The sequence below is a fragment of the Nothobranchius furzeri genome, chromosome 4, assembly GCF_043380555.1.
Source record: "Nothobranchius furzeri strain GRZ-AD chromosome 4, NfurGRZ-RIMD1, whole genome shotgun sequence".
NCBI lineage: Eukaryota > Metazoa > Chordata > Actinopteri > Cyprinodontiformes > Nothobranchiidae > Nothobranchius > Nothobranchius furzeri.
This window is the reverse complement of record NC_091744.1, coordinates 6,627,531-6,647,904: the sequence shown is the minus strand read 5'-3', so window position 1 is coordinate 6,647,904 and position 20,374 is coordinate 6,627,531. Positions and strand designations below refer to the sequence as shown.

The 20,374-nt window shown below is 41.9% G+C and overlaps 2 protein-coding genes across 5 annotated transcripts; both read right to left on the bottom strand.

The window, feature by feature from the left end:
* Nucleotides 1-468: 468 nt before the first annotated feature.
* LOC107396438 (THO complex subunit 4) lies at nucleotides 469-3,418 on the bottom strand. Of its 2 annotated transcripts, none has more exons than XM_015976175.3 (6): nucleotides 3,073-3,418; nucleotides 1,599-1,766; nucleotides 1,370-1,517; nucleotides 1,205-1,253; nucleotides 958-1,120; nucleotides 469-860 (listed from the first exon to the last, which is right to left on the bottom strand). In XM_015976175.3, the coding sequence occupies exons 1-6, from the start codon at nucleotides 3,256-3,258 to the stop codon at nucleotides 840-842; spliced, it is 735 nt and encodes a 244-aa protein (XP_015831661.1). In that variant the 5' UTR covers nucleotides 3,259-3,418; the 3' UTR covers nucleotides 469-839. The 2 variants fall into 2 exon arrangements, with proteins under 2 accessions (XP_015831661.1, XP_015831660.1); XM_015976174.3 differs by having other exon boundaries at nucleotides 958-1,123; nucleotides 3,073-3,416.
* A 956-nt stretch (nucleotides 3,419-4,374) lies between these two features.
* On the bottom strand, nucleotides 4,375-16,681 carry scrn2 (secernin 2). 3 transcript variants are annotated; one of them, XM_070550028.1, is made up of 10 exons: nucleotides 16,663-16,681; nucleotides 16,484-16,539; nucleotides 15,763-15,925; nucleotides 13,784-13,965; nucleotides 13,288-13,487; nucleotides 12,243-12,458; nucleotides 11,970-12,135; nucleotides 8,444-8,624; nucleotides 6,677-6,833; nucleotides 4,375-4,761 (listed from the first exon to the last, which is right to left on the bottom strand). In XM_070550028.1, exons 3-9 carry the CDS (start codon nucleotides 15,922-15,924, stop codon nucleotides 6,681-6,683), a joined length of 1,260 nt encoding a protein of 419 aa, XP_070406129.1. In that variant the 5' UTR covers nucleotide 15,925; nucleotides 16,484-16,539; nucleotides 16,663-16,681; the 3' UTR covers nucleotides 4,375-4,761; nucleotides 6,677-6,680. The 3 variants fall into 3 exon arrangements, with proteins under 3 accessions (XP_070406129.1, XP_015831666.1, XP_015831665.1); XM_015976180.3 differs by lacking the exon at nucleotides 16,663-16,681 and having other exon boundaries at nucleotides 16,484-16,648; XM_015976179.3 differs by lacking the exons at nucleotides 16,484-16,539; nucleotides 16,663-16,681 and adding an exon at nucleotides 16,008-16,432.
* Nucleotides 16,682-20,374: the final 3,693 nt, after the last annotated feature.

Here is a 20,374-nt window from a genome sequence, read left to right as displayed (position 1 = left end):
TAGCCTTTTAGCTGGAAGCTAACCGGAGCCTGAGGCTAACATCACCACCCGGTGGAACACTAGCGACATGAAGGTGGGTTGGTTCACCGGCACACGTCGGAGTCAGCCCGTAAAAAACGATTATCAGCTGCTTACCGACACCGAGCGGACTCACCTTCACGTTTGAAAGCAGCGCTGGTTCCAGAAACCTCAGCACTAAGTGCGTTCGTTGCTCTGAGCCAGAATGGCGAACAAGGGAACGGCGCCGCCCATTACAATGGCACCGCCCCGTGCTCGCGACACTCGGGAACACGCACGTGCTTGGTACCGCCCACGTGCCACATTGAATTTGCCCCTATTTCAATCGTGTTCCATAAAATACCAAATTAAGTGTTGATTCAGACAGTTTTTATTTTATTTTTGTTTAAAGCCTTTGAAACCACAGTGGTCACTAAGAGCTAAAGCATCTGAGAATAATCCACACAGCTGTATTATTGGGAGTAATTTTACTAGCCAGTTCGTTTTATTGCATTTATTTACAAAACGCTTAACAAGACAAGATTCAAGTACAGTAATGACATAAAAAAAAGAAATGTGTATCGTTACAGGAAATTAAATTTGAATCAAATCATGCATCAATTACAAAAAAAAAACAAGTCAAATTGCATTAGAGGTTTAAGGCAATTTACAGTTCATATAAATAAAACTAAAACCTGCACCAAACAACATGGCTATAAATTCTTTTTAAAAAAGTTAACTAAATGGTCCATCTAATAATATCGCCAAAATAAAAGTGTCTAATTGAACAATCCTGGAAAGTCATAAAAAAAACAACAAAATTAGCAGCGTCCTGAGTGCTCCTAATTGGTGTCCATCCGACACTGGAAGAGAAAGTGAAACAATCATAAATCATCCTTGCATGTTCACAATACGGTTAAAAAGACAAGTGATATAACAACATCCCAGCCAGCAGCATACCTCAGCATTGTAAGCATCCAACTGAGCATCCAGCTCCTCTGCAGAGAGCTGAGGTCTGCTGCCACCTCCCCTCCCTCGACCTCTGAAGCCTCCACCGCTGCCACCTGGTCTCCGTTCAAACCTGGGCTGACCGAGTCTGCTCCGATCAAAGCCTCTGTTTGAACTGCTAACATGTTCCAAAAACATCACAAATTAGTCCAAAGTTACCACGTCTAATCAGTCCAGTCATGCTCCTGTGGCCTCTTACCTCTCTGAACCAATTTCTATTGTTACATGTTGAATTTTCATTGGACGACCTAAACAAAAAAAATAAAATAAAAAATAAAAAAAAGAACAAGGATTTTTTTCTTTCCATCTGCTTCTATAGCAGCACTCAAAACAAATAATCATCACAACAGGCAGGACGGCTCACCATCAAGTGGGACACCATTATAGTGCTTCAATGCTTTGAGAGCATCCGGTTTATTTACAAAGTGGACATCTGCGGTTCCTTTACTCCGACCAGACCTGTCGTAATGAACCGATACGGTCTTTAAAGCTCCAAACTCTGAGAACAGCTCCTGGAAAACAGTGCAGAAAACATCAAAAGTCTGCGTCGTTCATGGTGTGAAAAACTGGATCAACAAGGCTTACAGAATTACCCTAATATCTGAATCGGACACCCCAAAGTCCAGGTTAGAAACCAGAAGCTTTCCGCTGCTCTCCACGCTTCTGTCAGCTCTGTCAAATCGATCAGCTGCTCGTACACTCTGACCGCTGTCGTGCTCCTCAAACATGTCATGCTGCCACTTGTCTGGTAGTTCTCTGGGCTGTGGGAGGCAGTAAATAAAAATTATTTGAAGTTGCTGAACACAAACAAAATTTAGACAATGAGCTTCTTAACAAGTGGAGGCCTTTTAAATTTATTTTCCTTCCACTACCTCTGTTTTGCTGTCACTTATTCCATATTTGGGTATGAGTCATTTAATGTTTCTACACTTCATGTAACATGTAGATATGATGGTGCTCATCACACATGTCTGTCAAAGATGAGCTGTTGTCATGTGCAATAAGAACCCATGACAACAGATCTGAAGTACAGGTTACATTGAGTTTTGTATAATAAAGCCTGGAGTTGATATCAAATCAAATCAACTTTATTTATATAGCCCTTTTCATACAAAAAAAAATGCAACTCAAAGTGCTTCACAGATTAAAATGGCCCCATAGATCCCATATTCCCATCCCAGCCCCCCTCCCCAAGTATAAAACAATTGACAATTACGGTTCCCTTCCTGCACCCAACTTCCAAGGTGGACATACACTCACCCAGACACTCGCACACACATGAACAACAGAGTAAACAATAGGCTGAGTTCAGATGGGTCAGGTAATGAACGACACATCATCAGCGGAGCCATCTGCCCTGACAGAAACAGATCCACGGCATGCAGGAGAAGCATCAGACTTGTTGGCACCACTTTATGGCCTCTAAATTACAAATGTTACCTGTCAGAATGAATTAAGTGTAGATTTTAAGAGCTGAATTTTTACTTAGCTTCACAACCTTACAACGTGAAATAAAATGCCTTTAAGTGCACCTGACTCTTTAAATCTAATGCCAGATCTCTTTAAAACCAAGTTATACCTCCAACCTTACCTCCAATAATCATGCACGGTTTTCTTATCTTACACATGTTGTAGCTAGTTTTTAACTGAAAATCAACCTTATTTATAGAGTTTAGAGTTCCTTTAAGTAAAGAGAAAAGTTTCTGTAGAAAATCATCCGATCCTAAGTTGTATTTGTGTGAACTGTCTTGACCTAGCTTAGGTTAGCTATTTTAGGACAACAGAAACAGCTTGGAACTAGCCACGGGCTAGCTATTAGCGTGTCAATCTGGTCTAATCCAACCTAACCTGTTTCTCCAAATGTTCAAAAAGCTAAATATAGCAGACATTTGCTCACAAGTTTGTAACAGAAAGACAAGAAGATCTAAACGGTGATTACAAAACCAGCTGTGTGAATTAAATGTTTGTAATTGGAGCCTTTAAAGCCCCATCTACGTCCTCTGCGCGCTCTCTTGATCCGTTTCCGTTGAGCGTGGGTCTGGTTAATTTTTGCTTTTTGTTTCTTACCCTGGTGTACGGAGCGGGCCTGCTGTTCCTTTCCCGGTTAAAATTCTGGCGACCTCGCGCCGGTGGCCTCGACGATCCCCCGGATCGACCTGAACTTCCTCCCCGCCTGGATCCTCCTCCACCGCGGCCTTCTCTCTTGTTCATCCTGATAATGTCATCTAGGGACATGCTCATCTTGTCGGCCATGTTTAGGCGTTTATAAACTAACACCAAAGGTGAACTAAATAAAAAAATAAAGAACTTTCAGAGTCGAGAAGCTGTTGTTTATCAAATCATCGACGGATGGCGCGATGTTGAAATCTACCGGAAAGAGCGTAATGAGCGTAATCAGCTTTTTTCTTTTTCTTCTGTTGCGACAACTCCTAGGCTCTCTGGCACCTCCACCGCCCCCTGGCGTGTGACAAGGAATCAGCAGTTTTTAGACCCAAAAGGGTCTCGCCTGTATCCTAAAACATTTGCAATGTACCTGTTTGGCAAATTCAGCAAATGCGCAACAACAACAATAATACGTTTAAAAGAAGAAAAACAGAAATTTACAAAAAATTCTTGCTTGGCTTGACTACCTTTAAACATGAAATTAATAAACTAATTGTTTAAGTAAAGGGGAAACGTGGGATTGTTTGATGATTTAGTAAATTCTTTTCTCTAAATCGAATAACTTAGTAAACAGCAGTGTTTAAACAATCCATTTGGGAGTGCATCTATGATTGATATCCGTTTATTTACTATTTTCCATTCACTAGAATTTTATTTAAACCTGGGGCAATATTTGCTTTACATTAGAAAATCTAAATACGAATAATGCAGTATTAAGCAGAATGATACATAATAAAAGCTAAATAAAAAGGAATTTGCTTAAAACAACATGCAAATCTATTTCTCTACTAATACATACAGTCAAAAACAATCTATAAGTAAATAATAATAAAAAAATTCGATCAGAACACTCAAAATAAAATTCATCAGTGTTAGTAATTTTAACGTTTTCTTCAAGGGAGACTTTACTGTTGTTCGCCTTATTAAAACTCACTAACACTTTTTTATGTGTTTCTTTTGTAATTCTGAGAGATATGTTTGAATGTGTTTGAACCACTGTAACAATAATCACCCATTTAAATAAAAATGCCTTTAATTTTTCTAAACTAAAACATACCTTTAATCTTTTTGACAGTTTCTAAATCTGTCTTTTTGTTTTATTAATAATAATAATAATAACAATAATAATAATAACATAATATCTCACCTCTGGTGCTTTGACATTGGTCCCAGCATATGTCATAAATAAACAAACAACTCTCAAAGGAATCTATACACGTTCTTTATTATATCTTTCCCTATGGGTGGCCATCAAACTAAATGACAACCCACTTGTCTGCAACCACACACAAACAAGCGCCATACTCAGTTTTTTTTTTCTGTGCAACTCCACACAGCTCTACGTAGTGCCTGTGTGGTCTACATTGGTTTACTCACTAATGAGGTGCAGTCTTTGCTCCCTGGAGGATACTGATGATAATATGCAACGATCACATGTGCAGCTGAGACATTTGGTCTGTGTTAATGATGGAATGGGTCAGAGATGTGTGTTGCATAAGTGACGTGGAGGCCAATCAGAAGATGAAAAACACTGGAGCTTTTAATGGTCCTTCTCCTGACACACTGAATGCTGGAGGTGTCCACCTGAGGGTGCTGTAACAAAAGACATAAACAGCACATGAATTGTGTCCCAGCAGAAGAGAAATCAATCAATTTTTGCTATCCTGCTTTCCCAAATAAATATTCTATTATATTTTGAAGTGCATTTTGTGCAAAACTTAAAAGCAACTAGATGAATTTAAAAATTTAGCAGCTGTTAAACAAAAGAAATAGCTTAAAACCTGAGCTGAAGATGAGCATTCTTTAGCTGAAGAGTTTTGAAGTTTAAAGTTGTTGATCACTTGTTCAATCAAAACATTTACAGTGGTCTCTAGTAAGAATGAATGCCTTGTAAGTCGCACTGTGAAGAAACAAAGCTCTGGTGCACCATTTTCAGGAACTAGAAGTGAGCCACATCAAAACTGAGCTTCAGACGGCAGGATTTGAAGTCTTATTTTTTTATTCTTGGATATCTCACATTTTATTGGATAACAGCACCGTGACTCTACCACTTTGATGTTTTATCCCCACAATTAACATAAGCTTGAAGGAGTTCTGCTGTGTGATGGAGTTGCTAAGGCTAACGATTAGCTTCTACTAGCTGAGATGTTCTCTGTTGTTTTCTGGATGATAAACCAGCAACAGCTTTTCCTATCATGAGCCATAATGGGTGAGTCCATGAATGTTAGGAGACAGTGTGACATAGATCTGTCAGGATTTTCAGATCCTAGCGTTTCACTGTCTAATGTTCCAACGGCTCGTAGAACCTCCTTTAGCAACCAGAACTCTGAGATACAACCTTCTGTTTGGTTTTGAATCATTGCAGCACCTTGAGTCTTTTGTTTTCCAGTCCTTTGTGAGTTTGCTGCTCTTTTTCAGTTCTTTAGTATCCAGAAGAGTTCATGATTGACTCAATGACTGCAAAGGACCCAAACCACCATCTCTCCACCACCATGCCGACAGCTGGTATCAGCTGTTTGTGCTGATGTGGGTTAGGGGTGGGCAATATAAACGATATAAGGCAGAAATGATATAAAATTGGGTAATGATAGAGTTTTTGGCTTTATCGCAATACCGCGATATCACGATCACACATGACGTCACTAAGATGTACACCCTGCTGACATTGGGGCAACAGAATGGCAGTGACTGCAACCATGGAGTGGGTGGAGGAGGAGGCCTATATGCCTCAAGTGGCATATATTTGCCACATGAAGATATTTAAAAGCATGTAATTTTGACATATATAAACAGAGGAAAAAATAAATCACAATATATATCGTTACCGCACATGCTTCAGATTATATCGCAATATAGATTTGAGGCCATATCACCCAGCCCTAATGTGGGTAAACATCTTCACATTGGTTTCATCCATTGGCGTTCCAGAAGTCTTGTGGTTCAGTGAAGACATGCTGACATGTTGCTTTTGGTCAGAGGTTTTCGCCAAAGTCATTCTGTCCTCCTCCAAATGTCCCGTAACGAACTTTAACCTTTGACCTGCTAAATGAAGCCTATAAAGTCTGATAAGAAACTCCTGTTTGTTTTTTGTTTGTTTGTTTTGACTTCTAACATGCAGTGAACCCTCACATGAACAATCGTTATCTTTGTAGAATAAGAGTCTAAAGAGTTTGACAATGACCTTTGACACTTTCCAGACTGATGGGTTGCATTAAGGTCACTGCCTTTGTATTTCCTCCTTGTGTTAACACACACCTGTATGCTCCAGACCAACAAACTAACACAACTCCTGCTTTAGCAGAGGAGATCACACTAGTGATGATCAGTTAACACATCGGAGCAGCAGCTGCAGGTTTGATACTTGTCTTATTACATGATGGAAATGAAGCTGTATTTACCCATTTTTCTGCTTTCAGACTATTTTTAAGCATAAATATTTAAAAGCTTACAAATTAAAATATGTCTAATTTCCTGGATTTGTACAAACAGATCTGCTGATGCCCCCCACCTTCTCACTGGTAGAATTTAATCTCTGTGTCCACGCAGTCAAAGAACAGGTCCCCCAGTTCTTCTCCTGGGATGTCTCCACTGAGCATGGCTGAAATCTCACTCAGACACTGCAGCTCCAGGTCCCTCAGGATGTCGTAGACCACTAAAGCTTCATCCTGTCATAGATACACAAACACACAGACATTCAGGTACCAGCTGAGTCAGATCAGGTACTAAAACCTCCTGCAACTTAAAGTAAAACATCAGAGGAGCAGATCTGATCTGAAGAGCTTTTTTAGTTTCCTGTTCTTGTTCTGATCCATAATTGAACATAACTTGGATGCTTTTAGTATAAATAAATGATTAAAAGTGTTTCACACATGTTCCAAATTCATAATTTACAATAATCTATCTATTTTTTGCTATTTTTTAAATAAGACATAAAAATCAGCTGCTGGCACTTTGAACACAGTCTTTAATCTAATTCAGCCAGACGTCTGTGGTTGGAAATGCAGTCTTAATAACACCAGCAGTCCCACACCTGCTGTTAAACACACACCTGTTTCTGCCACCAGAAAATCAGCTGACACATTTCCTTCTGAACACAGCATGGCATCACCTCTCAAGTGCTTTTATCTACATGTTTATAAAAATTTGTGAACTTCTTTGTGTAAATGGGAAAAAATTAGAAATTAGAAAAACAACTAAAGAGTAGGAATTAAACATGGAATCAGGTAATTTAAGGTTTCTGTATCTCAGCCAGCATAAAAACAATTATTTAATAAATATATTTTTATTATAAAGTATTTAAAAAAACTCTTGTCTCCATGCAGATAAGAGGTGTTTGTTTTGTAAAATGCCTGCACTAATGTGGACTTTCACCACTTCTCTCTACTGACTTCACTGCATTTACACTTTTGGACTTTTAAATGGATGTCTGAAGTCACGCTTGATGAAATGCTCTGAGGTTTCTGCAGAAGCAGCCTCGCTGCAGCATCTAATCTGAGTATAAATAGGACACTACTTGTCTGCAGCTGCAGTCCATCTTGTAATTACACACATAATCCCAGACAGGACATCAGCTAAAAGGCCTGAAATGAACATTTCTACTCGTTTACAAGTACTTTGGTGGCCGAGTTTGGAACCTGATGTTTGGTTTTAGTGTGTTTATATTTAGTCTGAACGGATGCATCCTGTCTGCACCGACAGTGTGCGTCTCTGTTTGTGATTGCTGTGAATTATTTACACTTTACTGTGAAAAGTCTTGATGCAGCACTCGTTTGTTTTTATTGTGCCTGCCAAGAGCCCAAGTTCAGGTCATCTTCTTGCTTTCTGAAGGTCTTTTAAAGTTTATTTTGAATGTTTTTGCATCATAAAACACATCTGTTCATCAAACTGTGATATCTTTGGTATTTTGAATGAAAACAGGTGGTAAAACGGTAAAGAAAAACTTCAAAAGACCTTCTGAAAGTTTGGAGAAGTATGGATCAAAGCCACTTTAGAAAAGGGGTTATAATAATAATAATAATTTATTATGATGTTAATTGCAGTAAGAATACATAATTAAGTTTGTATTATAGGTGAAATAAATAAATATGATTGAATTTTGTGTATAAACATCACATGGCCTGTGACGGTCAAGGGTTTAAGTTTTTACAAGAAAGTTTGGCTATTTTGAAGGAAAAAATAAATAAACAAATGACTCAAGAGTTCAGCAGAGTCCTTTTCATCCATCTGCTGTAAACCGTCCGAACATACCATATCTCTATCCTCCATCAGCACCCACCGGTTTGGTTTCCATGGCGATGCGCGCTGCCTGGTGGGCCTTGTACAGATCATGTCTGCGGTCCACGCGGCTCTGAAAGCGAGGCTGCTTCCTGACGGGGTCGTCTGGTCCAAACTGTGGGGAGACTACCCTCTGCACCAGGGTGGAGCCATCCGAGAATATAAAAGGCTTGAATATAGACCTAAAGGTGGGGGTTGGAGGGGAAAATCCAGTGATACAGAAAGCAAAAGAATACGGGAGTCTCAAAATAAGTTCCTGGAACTCTCTGGAGGATATGCATGTGAGAATTTAAGTGTGCCTCAAAGATTCTTGCAGAAAAATCTCCAAAATTTGAGTGGAAATGAGTGAAGGCAGCAGGAAAATTAACAAAACCAGTCGGTAAAAGAGTTGTTTCACCTTTTCTGTTCAACTTTTGATCATTTTATTGATCTAAAGATTGGTGAAAAGCAAAAATCCACATTCAGCATAAACAATGCACAATAAACAATGATTTCCACAGCAGAATTGACCCAGGTGTGACTCGTTCATGGTTCTAGTTAGTAAAAAGCATAATTACTTCTACGTATCACCCGGTAGAAAACATAAGCACACCAGTTTTCTAATTGATCAATATTTTAGTTTAAAATCCTGCAACTCGGTTCAAAAACACTGAAATAAATGTAGAAAATGCGTTTTTTTAGGCAGTTGGCTTATAAAATTCATTACAAGTAAAAAGTAGTTTAAATATTTACTTTCTACAGTTTTATATAAAATAATTATTTGTGTACTTCATTAAGTTAATATGTAATTATATATTTTTATTTATTTATTTATTAACTTATATTTCGAGAGGACATCCATCCATCCACCCACCCACCCATCCATCCATCCATCCATATATATATACATATACATATATATATAAATATACATATATATATATATATATATATATATATATATATATATATATATATATATATATATATATATATACACACACACTGTATATATAAAATGGACTGAATGGCCCTTAATAAAAGGCCACCCACCCCATACTCCTGAAGCGTCCCCCACAGGGTGCCCCTGGGGACACGGTCATAAGCCTTCTCCAAATCCACAAAACACATGTGGATTGGTTGGGCAAACTCCCATGCCCCCTCCATCACTCTTGCAAGGGTATAGAGCTGGTCCACAGTTCCACGGCCAGGATGAAAACCACATTGCTCCTCCTCAATCTGAGATTCAACTATCGATCGGACCCTCCTCTCCAGTACCTTGGAGTAGACCTTTCCAGGGAGGCTGAGGAGTGTGATCCCCCTATAGTTGGAACACACCCTCAGGTCACCCTTCTAAAAGATGGGGACCACCACCCCGGTCTGCCACTCCACAGGAACTGCCCCCGATGACCACACAATGTTGTAGAGACGTGTCAACCACGACAGCCCTACAACATCCATAGCCTTGAGATACCCAGGACGAATCTCATCCGCCCCCAGGGCTCCGCCGCTGTGTAGTTGTTTGACTACCTCAGCAACTTCTGCCCCCGAGATTGGAAAGTCCATCCCAAGGTCTCCCGGCTCTGGTTCCTCCTCGGAATGCGCGTAGGTGGGATTGAGGAGCTCCTCAAAGTATTCCTTCCACCATCCGACTATAGCCCCAGTTGACGTCAGCAGCTCCCCATTCCCACTGTAAACAGTGTGAGCGAGTTGCTGCCTTCCTCTCCTGAGGCGCCAGACAGTTTGCCAGAACCTCTTTGGCGCTGATCAATAGTCTTTCTCCATGGCCTCACCAAACTCCTCCCACGCCCGAGATTTTGCCTCGGCAACTGCCACTGCTGCACCCCGCTTGGCTATCCGGCAACCGTCTGCTGCCCCCGGAGACCCACAGACCAGCCACGCCCTGTAGGCCTTCTTCTTCAGCCTGACGGCTCCTCGAACCTCTGGTGTCCACCAGCGGGTACGGGGGTTGCCACCACGATTGGCACCGGCCACCTTGCGACCACAGCTAGCAACAGCCGCCTAAACAATCACAGAGTGGAACAAGGCCCACTCGGAGGCAGGAGTTGAAGACCGTCTTGACAGGTTCTTCTGCCAGGCATTCTCAGCAGACCCTCACTAAGCGTTTGGGTCTGCCAGGTCTACGCGGCATCTTCCCCTGCCATCTGATCCAACTCACCACCAGGCGGTGATCAGTTGACAGCTCCGCTCCTCTCTTCACTCGGGTGTCCAAAACATACAGCCGCAGGTCAGATGATACGACTACAAGTCTATCATCGACCTGCGACCTAGGCTGCCCTGGTACCAAGTGTACCGATGGGCATCCTTATGTTCGAACATGGTGTTCGTTATGGCCAAACTGCGGCTTGCACAGAAGTCCTATAACGAAACACCACTCGAGTTCAGATTAGGTGGGCCGTTCCTCCCAATCACACCCCTCCATGTCAAGCTGTCATTGCCCACGTGAGCATTGAAGTCCCCCAGCAGGACAATGGAGTCCCCTGATGGAGCACTATCTAGCACTCGTCCCAGGAACTCCAAAAAGGGTGGGTACTCTGAACTGATATTTGGCCCATAAGCACAAACAACAGTCAGGACCCGTTCCCCGACCCGAAGGCGCAGGGAAGCTACCCTCTCGTCCCCCGGGGTAAACCCCAACACATAGGCAGAGAGTCTTGGGGCTAACAAAAAGTCAACCCCAGCCCTACGCCTCTCACCCGGAGCAACTCCAGCAAAGGAGAGTGTCCAACCCCTCTCAAGGACTTGGGTTCCAGAGCCAATGCTATGTATCGAGGTGAGTCCGACTATATCTAGCCGGTACCGCTCAACCTCTGCCACAAGCTCCTGCTCCTTCCCCGCCAGCGAGGTGACGTTCCATGTCCCAATAACCAGTTTCCTTGTCCGGGGATCGGACCACCAAGGCTCCCGCCTCGGTCTGCCACCCGATCCACACTGCACTGGACCCTTCATGTTCCTCCTGCGGGTGGTGGGTCCACAGTTGGATGAGACCATGTATCTGGTTCGGGCTGGGCTTGGTGGGCCCCACGGGCGAAATCCCGGCCACCAGGCGCTCACTCAAGGGCCCCAACCCCAGGCCTGGCTCCAGAGTGGGACCCCGGTAACCCTCCGGGCCGGGTATATCCTCAGTGGATAAAAAGATTATATATATATAATCTGTAACTATAGTTCAGGAAAACTCTTAAATTTTGATTTCCTCTTCTTCAATTTAGGGAAACTGTGAACTTTCTATTTATTAGATCTTTAAAATGTTTGTTAAGTATTTAAACAGCCCTACTCATGTTATTTTGGTAGGTTTTATTCTAATACACACTAAATAAAAGCTCAGGAGACCAGTAAACTCATATTTTAACAAACATCTTATTCATCCCTGATGGTGGATGCGCTTCTTCTATTGATGTCACCTTCCTAGGTGCTTCAGCTTTTCTTTATATAGTTTAGCTGCAGATAATCGTCTCCGTGTCCGTCTCCTACACAGGTGCTGTTGTAACACAGGTTTCTGCAGCATTCTTATATTTTTTGGGGCAAACCTGGATGGGTCTGGAGTGGCAGTGAAGAAGTGGATGCAGGGCAGGCTGGTGTCTTTGGGTAGGACAGAAACCATGCTGCCGGTGGTGCAGAATCCTCCAGAATCCATGCAGATCCCACTGGGTTTATCCCTCAGAATGGACATCATCACCTCAGCCGTCACTGAGCCTGAGGAACACAGACTGGATGAGTGTTTCTGCAGGTTTACATTAAAAAAAACACCTCTCAGTGGACAAAAAGTCCACCTATGTCTAAAGATTTTGTATGAAATGTACCGTTGTGCTGTTGAAGCAGTTCTGTGCCTCCTCTGTAGCGCCGTTTAGCCAGCTCCATCCTGGCAGGAGGGTTCTCGGGGTTAAACACCTGAGAGAAGTTAAACTCCCCTTGGCCGTCCCACCATCCCTGAGCCTGGGCCATGCTCCGCAGGTCCGGGTGTTCTGCTGAGATCTCGGTGCTGATGGTCAGCTGGTTGGAGATGTTTTTCACACCCTCTGAAAAAGCAAACACACATTTGCTGTTCAGCCTAGGAGCTGCAACCCTGACGCAAATCTATTGTCTTTCTGAAAGTCCTTTTAGGTTTTCTTTGAACTTTAACTGCTTTTTCACTCAGTCTCTGTCCTCATCCCTGAATTTCATCAGATAAGTGTTTGTTTTCTGACCTATGAATCATTCAGGCCTAAAACTAAACTCAGGGGATGAGCCAGTGCTGTGATGCCACAAAAACACAACTTGGCAAACAAACAAATTACTTTTTGTTACAAAATATACCAAATATAATGTAGTATGGCACACAAAAGAGTATTTTGTTTTAATAGTTTTTCAAAAAACTCTGCAAAAGGGCCGATATTTATCATTCTTTATACATTGGCTGATATTTGTCTTTAGCAAGGCCGATTTAAAGTCAGGCACATCCTCAGGCAGCCCGATGCCGTTGCAGAATTTAATTTAAATGCACATTTTTACATTGACTAATGACATCTGCATAAGAAAAACTCAGCATTTGTGCATCAATTCATGCAATTAGTGATATTTTAGCATGAAAATAAGGTGGAAAATGTCTAGATATGAGCCATGAAAATTGGCCTATAAAAACTTGGAGTACATATCAGCCATCGGCTGACCATGTCCTCTACATATCGACATCAGTATCGGGACTAGAAAAACCAACATCGGATGACCTCTAATGTGCAGCTTCTCAAAAAAAGATAAATGGTCAGAGTGAAACAGTGTCCAATCTGTTGCTCACATGAGCACACATAGAAGCAAAACATGAATTAAAAAAGGGATTTTTGGACATGTTAATTAAACTTTTAGACAAACCTGAGACTTTCTGTGCCACCCACAGCCTTCCGGCCGTTTCCAGCACCCAGGCTTCGTTTCGGTCCACCAGGAGGAAGGTGTTGTGATAGCTGAAGGGTTCGGGGTCCTCCCTGCACTGCCCCCCCTGGCCGTGCTGCTCCAGGAGGCCGGTGATCACCGTCAGCGCTGCCCAGGCGCTGCTGCCACGCTCCAGCCCCAGCCTGCAGACGGAAACTCACGCTGCTTATCTGCTCACCGATCAGGTGGTTTTCCACAAACCATGAAGGTGTTTACGTGCTGTTTGTTTGGGAGGAAGTTGGCTGGCTTCTCAAAGACTTGGCAGCTCTCCAAGCTAATTGAGCCTATTCCACCACAGCGATGAACTGATAAGGTGCTTTTTAACACCTGTCAGAACATGCCGATGACAATCCACACACCGCTCGGATCAAAGTCTGAGAGGATCAAGTCTACTGAGCGTTCCAAATCCAAACTAGATCGCTAAACTTTTGCTGCTCACCGGACAAGGTCCATCCCCAGCAGGGCCTCTCCAGGGGCCACGGGCTCTCGGGTCCAGACCGCCTCATTACCAATACACACTCCTTGGTCATTAGCTCCCATTTCTGCGCCCCACATCCAGGCCGGTTTACTGAGGATGATGGCGTGGGTCTGCTCCACCTGAGGGATCTGGATGTATGTGCACTGTGGAGGGGAAAAAATGGAACTACTGCACTTAATAACAGCACTTACACTCGTTGCCACCTATGGGCACTTTTGTCCAAATAGTTGGAGCTAAAGTCATATTTTAGTCGAAGTCCCGCACTTGGTTGGCATCCAGTATGCTTTAGTTGTTTCCCTGTTTCAACACACCTGATTTTTAAGGGGAACTAGGGAGTTTAGGCTTGATTTTAGCACCCCCTAGTGTCCATTTGCAGAACCGAGAGCAAAACCTATCTCCTCGCTGTGTGGGGGTTGTTGAAGGGGCAAAGCACTGAATAGCCACTCTCCCAGTTACAGGAACCAATTTATTGCAAGTGGTGCTCGCTGCAGAACCACAAAGGCGGAGATGCACCAGAAGGTGGAGCTGCACCAGAGTCAGCCCCGCCCATTCCATCAGAGTCCACAAAGGCGGAGCTGCACCAGAAGGTGGAGCTGCACCAGAGTCAGCCCCGCCCATTCCGTCAGAGTCAGTCCAATTCCTTCCAGTTGTCAGACTTAATAGCATTCTGGAACCAAAGAGGGTGTTATAGCTAATATCATCTAAAATGCAAGATTGAGGACGGAGTTGAGAGGTTAATTGAACCATTTTTGTAAAGGTTCCATTTAATTAAAAATCTAACTTTTGGAACTTTTTACCATGTTATATTGTCATTTCCTCATAAGAAATATGCCAAAGCCATTTTTGGCCTCATTCACACATTTTCCTCCCATCTCAGCTTCAATTTGGTCCTCTCCTCCAAAGCGGGTTCTCAAATCTGGATAGATTGTGAATTTTCTGACAAATTATTTCTGAAATGACTTCTACTGAGACACAGCCGAAAAACTATACATCCCCATCTACAAAAACACACTGGATGGCACAATTACATGTGACGCCACTAGCTTGTTATCAGATGTAGTGGTGAAGTGGTTATGCAGTTAGCTTGGCATGTAACATTGTGCAAATTCGCCTCCCAGTGGCAGCGCAAACTTTTTTCTTCTTTTCTAGCCACACTTGCCAGTACTATGTTTTTAACCATTTATTGGTATACCATTTAAAATATAATGACTAATGTGTTTTTTTTTATTCGTTTATTTAGCCAGTGTGAGTCCATTTGTGAGCAGAGTTTCAACTAAAATGCTGTTTAGGAACAACCAAATTCAAAGAACTTTTAGAGACATAAATATTTTGCAGAAAATAAACATTACAACTAAAATATAAACAAATTAAATGTTTCAGCTGGCTAAATAGATTGCTGCCGAGCCCACCGAGAGTCGAACCAGCATCAGAAGAGGGGAAAGCAAAACTCAACCTCGACGACCTTGCCACTAGACTACCAGAGCTCACTGAGCACTTGTCTTTAAATGCTGTTGTAGCCCGGTTCTGTTAGAGTCAATGTGGGCAGATATTTACTGTAAGAAACCTTTTCGTTTTGGGATATATTCAGGCTTTGTCATGTAGCAAGTTATATTTATCTTGCTGAATTGGAGCATAGAACATAGCATTAACATTTGTAAACTAGTAACAACCGTAATTCATGTGGGTCAGGTTAGTTTGCGATAAAATAAAAAATAAGAACACACAAACAGAAGAAGTCAGTGGGCTATGTTTGTGTGAGTGGGCGGGGCTGACTCTGGTGCAGCTCCGCCTTTGTGGTTCTGCAGCGAGCACCCTCTCATTTAGTGAGCCACCCCAAAATGTTCCCTGGCCCCCTCTATGAATCTTTTCTGGGCGCACCACTGGGTTTCAGCAGGTGGAGGTGAATTGGGACTGCCAGAGAGGTCCTGGAGATACTTTACCTCCAACAGGGAACCTGAAGGATGAGATGCTGCAGGGTAGTAGGCCACCTCCTGCACCTCCTCCCGGGGCCGGTCAGAGTTCTTCCCAAATATTACATGGTTGTCCCGAGAGCCCGGAGGCAAGGACACAAAACAATCACATGACATGGGTGCATCTTCCATCCTGCAACCACAACAACAACAAATAAATAAGTGACAGCTCTGGGGAGGGGCTTAAAGCAGGTGAGATACATAATGAGCACTACCTCATGTAAGCAAGCGGAACTCAAAGCATAGAGGCAGAAAATGTGTTTGCCATCCAGGAAGAGGCTGCCTCCTCCCTGAGTGTTGCAGAGGTCAGGTTGAGCCGGGTTGCACCGCCCATCCCTGTCACGGGGATTAGGTGGCAGTCCCGTGCACAGCACTCTGCTGACTGTAAGCCTCTCAAATCCCATCCGAACCCCCATCCACCCACCCACCTTGCTTTATTATCGCTCTTCTCGCGCATTTTCCTATACCCAGAATCCAGAATCGCTTTCGGTCTGGGAATAATGTCGCTAAAAGTACGCAGAAGCGGCCGCTTAGCGGACAAGAGCAGACCGAAGGAGATTCGAGGGGTAGGGGGGGAAAGGCCCTGCCGTCACTCCCCGAGCTTTCGCTTCCTCTTGGTTCAGGGGAACGAGACGGGGGCTCGCTGTCTACCAACTAAAACTACGAAGTCTGCAGCTGAAATAAAATTTACCTGTTTCTGTTTTAGATTGGGTTTTGTTTTGGTCAATGGTGAGAGCGGCCGGCCGGCTGTAGGAGAGAAGGCAGGTTGTAGAAACCGAGTCACGTGACCGAGAAATCCAAAGGTCTGTACTTAATGGTCTCTTCTGAACAGCTGACTCCGAGTCCAGATCAGGGTGAGATTCAGCTCACCGGTTCCGATGGTCCAACACAGATGAGGCGGTTCCTCATCACGAGCCGGTCTCCACATGGCTGCTTTACCATCCGATAACATCCATATTCAAAATAAATCCACACTAGTGCTTAAAAGTCCTTAATAGTAACAGCTATGTACACCTCTATGGGGCGCCGATTGGTAAAGTAACATTTAAAAAATTGTCTTGTCAACAGTTTTATTGTTGTGAAATGTTTATTTCCTCCAGCTATTTCGGATTACAGGAAAGTCACGTTTAAAAAAAACACCCTTTTTGAAGAATTAATTAAAATAAGTTTTAATTATTTTTCTTTAAAAATAAATATATATTTTTAATTGATACCAAATCTCTCTAAATAATAAAATCTTGGTACAATATTAAGAAGATTGTGATCCAAATAATAAATATCATCTTTAGGGAATGCAGAATATTTTAATGTTTGAAAAGTTTTTTTTTTTGTATTCTATAACGATGAAAACAACTTTATACATTAAAGCATGTCTAACACAAATACAAATGTTAAAGTTTGAGTCCATCTCTGAAGGAAAAAAGCTCAGGCGCTCCTGTTTCATGAAAAAGCAAATTCACAGTGCTGCAAAGCAGAAACATGCTTCCAAAATAAAAGCAGGATGAAGTGATTTCACATAACACTGGTGTCTCTTTAACAGCAGGCTTGTGTGAACCATGTATAATTTATTAATGTTGCTGTCTGGGTTCCTCCTGCACACGGACACATTTAGACTTGATTCTAAAACATTATCAGTTATTTTTTCCCCAATTATTTTTCTCTATTATAAAAAACAATTAATGAGCCTCATAAATATTGATGTAACATATTTGTTGTTTGTCTTCAGTTGTTTCAATTTTCAGCCTCACAATGTTCAATGTGTAAGACCTACAAATTTGATATGAATGAGTATTTGTTTTAAAAAAAAGATTCATTAACAAAATAAAACGTAGTTGGGATAACCTAAAACAAATGTACTATTTCTATTAAATGCAAAGACTTAAAATAAAAAAACAAGTGAAATGTAGTGGCATGTAACAATAAATTAATCACAGTTTTACTGAGCAATCAGGAAAAATACTGATGTCACAAATAAATACATTTTTATCCTGCATAAGAAACGATAATATTTATTTTAGCAGGCTGACAAAATCATTGCACATCACTACTTTTTACCATTGCACTGATTCCCATGTTGTCTAACCCTTTGATGCATAATGGTCACTACAGTGGACAGGTACTCAAAATTGTTATTTCTTTATTTTTGCTATTAAGCACAGCTGTTGAAGACTTTGTTGCATGTGAGCCCCTCCATTTGGACTTCAGTAAGTCAAGCCAACATGTTCAGAATGCACGCTGTCCACCGAGGTGGACATGTAATACATAATTTGTAAATTATTAAATGTTACAAGAAATATTTGTTGAAATTTGTTTCATTCACATCTAAAGATGAATGAAATTAAAAAAAAACATGGTTGAAGATCTCATAATTCATGCATCAGAGGGCTAATAAGTGTAATTAGTGTGTGTGTGTGTGTGTGTGTGTGTGTGTGTGTGTGTGTGTGTGTGTGTGTGTGTGTGTGTGTGTGTGTGTGTGTGTGTGTGTGTGTGTGTGTGTGTGTGTGTGCGTGTGTGGTGTCAGTAGTTTATTTAGTGGGTGTAACTCCCTTCAGAAGTTACTCATTGAATTATGTTGCTGGCACTCCCTGTCTCTGACTTAAGTCAAACTCACCTCCCAGCACTTTTTGACTAATTAACTTTAAAGGGTAAACACCTCTAAACCTCTGTTGTACTCTGAATATTGATCATTTCCATGACTGATTCTTCAGTTTTGTCAAGTCTTCCCATTATTTGTTTCATTTAGTCACAATTCAAACATTTTCCTGTATCCAACACTTCATGCATTTTGTTTGCTGTTTTTTTAACCCTGAGTAACATTTGTTTTAAATTCAAAACTAAACATTATAACTGCTTTTTGGTGCGCATTATAAATCCTTACTGAAGCACCACATGTTATGCCTTCTACTGAATAAATAGCCTTTTCTGTGTGTTACTCATCGTACAAACTGTGACTGCAATAATCATGTAAAATTCTCCCCATCAGCACTCTTCAGCTCCTCCTGAGAGATTCCAAGACATTCCTAAAAAGGATACAAATAACCTTATCAGCAAGTTCTGGTCAAAATACCTCAGCTGACTCCTTATGTTGAGAAGGAGCAGCAACTTAGTGAATCTGAGGTTTAAAAACCAGACATCTTTCTTTTTACAAGTAGAAGTTCTTACAAAACCAGGGAGTGCATGTGCATCTAAGTCAAGCTACAGCAATAATCAAGGTGGAACTAGGAGGCTTTATCCCAATTTACATGTCCGATAAAAAAAAACGTGTTCCACTGCGCTACAGTAGGTGGCGATATGCACCCCTTTGTGTCAATCTTCTTTTGGTTAGCCTATTGACCTTTTGCACATGACGTCACGCCACTCATGTGACCACCCCCTTCGAAACATGGATGGCAAAAAGACCATTTACACCCATTGAAACTCCAGTGAAGCTAGTCAAAACAAGCCAGTTTGTAGCCTTTTATCACTTTTATTTAATTGATTTGACAGTAAAATGGTTTTAGCTTGCTGCGTGGCTGGCTGAACTAACAGACAAGGACGTAAACTCAACTCGTTTTGTTTTTTAATAACTTTGATGGAGACTGAGGACAGAGATGAACTGCAGCGATCAATCAAGCGGACTAGCAGCCCTCAGATTTGCAGCGAACATGTTTTTACCGGGTAAGATTAACATTCATTTATTTCACGAGGAAGACGGGGACAGGGATAAATGTGATGTGTTTATACTAGTTATTGATAATCCTGATGGATGGGTATTTCACCAGAGACTGCGCGCCGTCCACTGTAGTTTAAAGTGAGATAATTATTAACAATATTAAAGCTCCAGTGTATGATTACGTGTGTTAAAATTACGTTATTTATTTATATGAGCGTCGCCGTTCAGAGATCTTCTCATTCCGGTGTGAGAGCAGCAGCTGAACCCGGTAACACCACCAGCAACAGAAGCTGGTAGAGATCCGGACTTTTTAAAAATCACCGTTGGTGTAAAGTGAAACACTATTTATAACATAATGTTATAAATCCAGCGGGGTGAATTTGGGCAAAGTCAGCAGCATGTTTACATCGGTGAACAGCTGCAGAGAGAAGGTAAGCTAACGTTGGTAAGCTAGTTAGCATACCGCTCTCTATGAGCCACGGCTAGATGCGCTACTTCTTCTGATAACTGAACTGGGCATGAACTAGTTGAAGGAATGCTGGAGGAGTTTAGATTTTGTTTTGGTCGCAAAAACAATTTCAGGCTCTACTTTTCCCTTTGTTTAGTGCTTGTGTTGCTCACTGTTTACATGCTTTTGCCATCCACCATGGTGGGCTCACGTGATTAGGTGATGTCGGTGCAAAGGGTCAATAGCAGCACAAAATTAGCAAACAAACACTAAACACTGGGGGAGTGAAGCAGACACTGTATGTAAACCAAACGGGAACCCAGTGCTCCCAGACCTGAAGCCATCAAAGAAGTGACAAAAATCACAATTCCACCTTCATTCACTAGGGGCTGGCACCTGAAAGGAGCAAGGTTAGGTTTAATAGGTCTAGTTTATAGTCATAGCAACTCTGAGAGAGGTGAATTTTTTTGCAACTCTTCCAT

What these genes read in the sequence shown, in the direction of transcription:
- scrn2 (XM_015976179.3), bottom strand. An exon ending in CTGGGGATGGACCTTGTCCG is followed by an intron (nt 13,488 to 13,783) that starts GTGAGCAGCAAA and finishes TTCCGTCTGCAG; the next exon opens with GCTGGGGCTGGAGCGTGGCA. An exon ending in GGTGGCACAGAAAGTCTCAG is followed by an intron (nt 12,459 to 13,287) that starts GTTTGTCTAAAA and finishes TTGCTTTTTCAG; the next exon opens with AGGGTGTGAAAAACATCTCC.
- LOC107396438 (XM_015976174.3), bottom strand. Translation starts at nt 3,258, where the DNA reads ATGGCCGACAAGATGAGCATGTCCCTAGATGACATTATCAGGATGAAC. An exon ending in TGTCCGATTCAGATATTAGG is followed by an intron (nt 1,518 to 1,598) that starts GTAATTCTGTAA and finishes ACTGTTTTCCAG; the next exon opens with GAGCTGTTCTCAGAGTTTGG. An exon ending in TAATGGTGTCCCACTTGATG is followed by an intron (nt 1,254 to 1,369) that starts GTGAGCCGTCCT and finishes TTTTTTGTTTAG; the next exon opens with GTCGTCCAATGAAAATTCAA.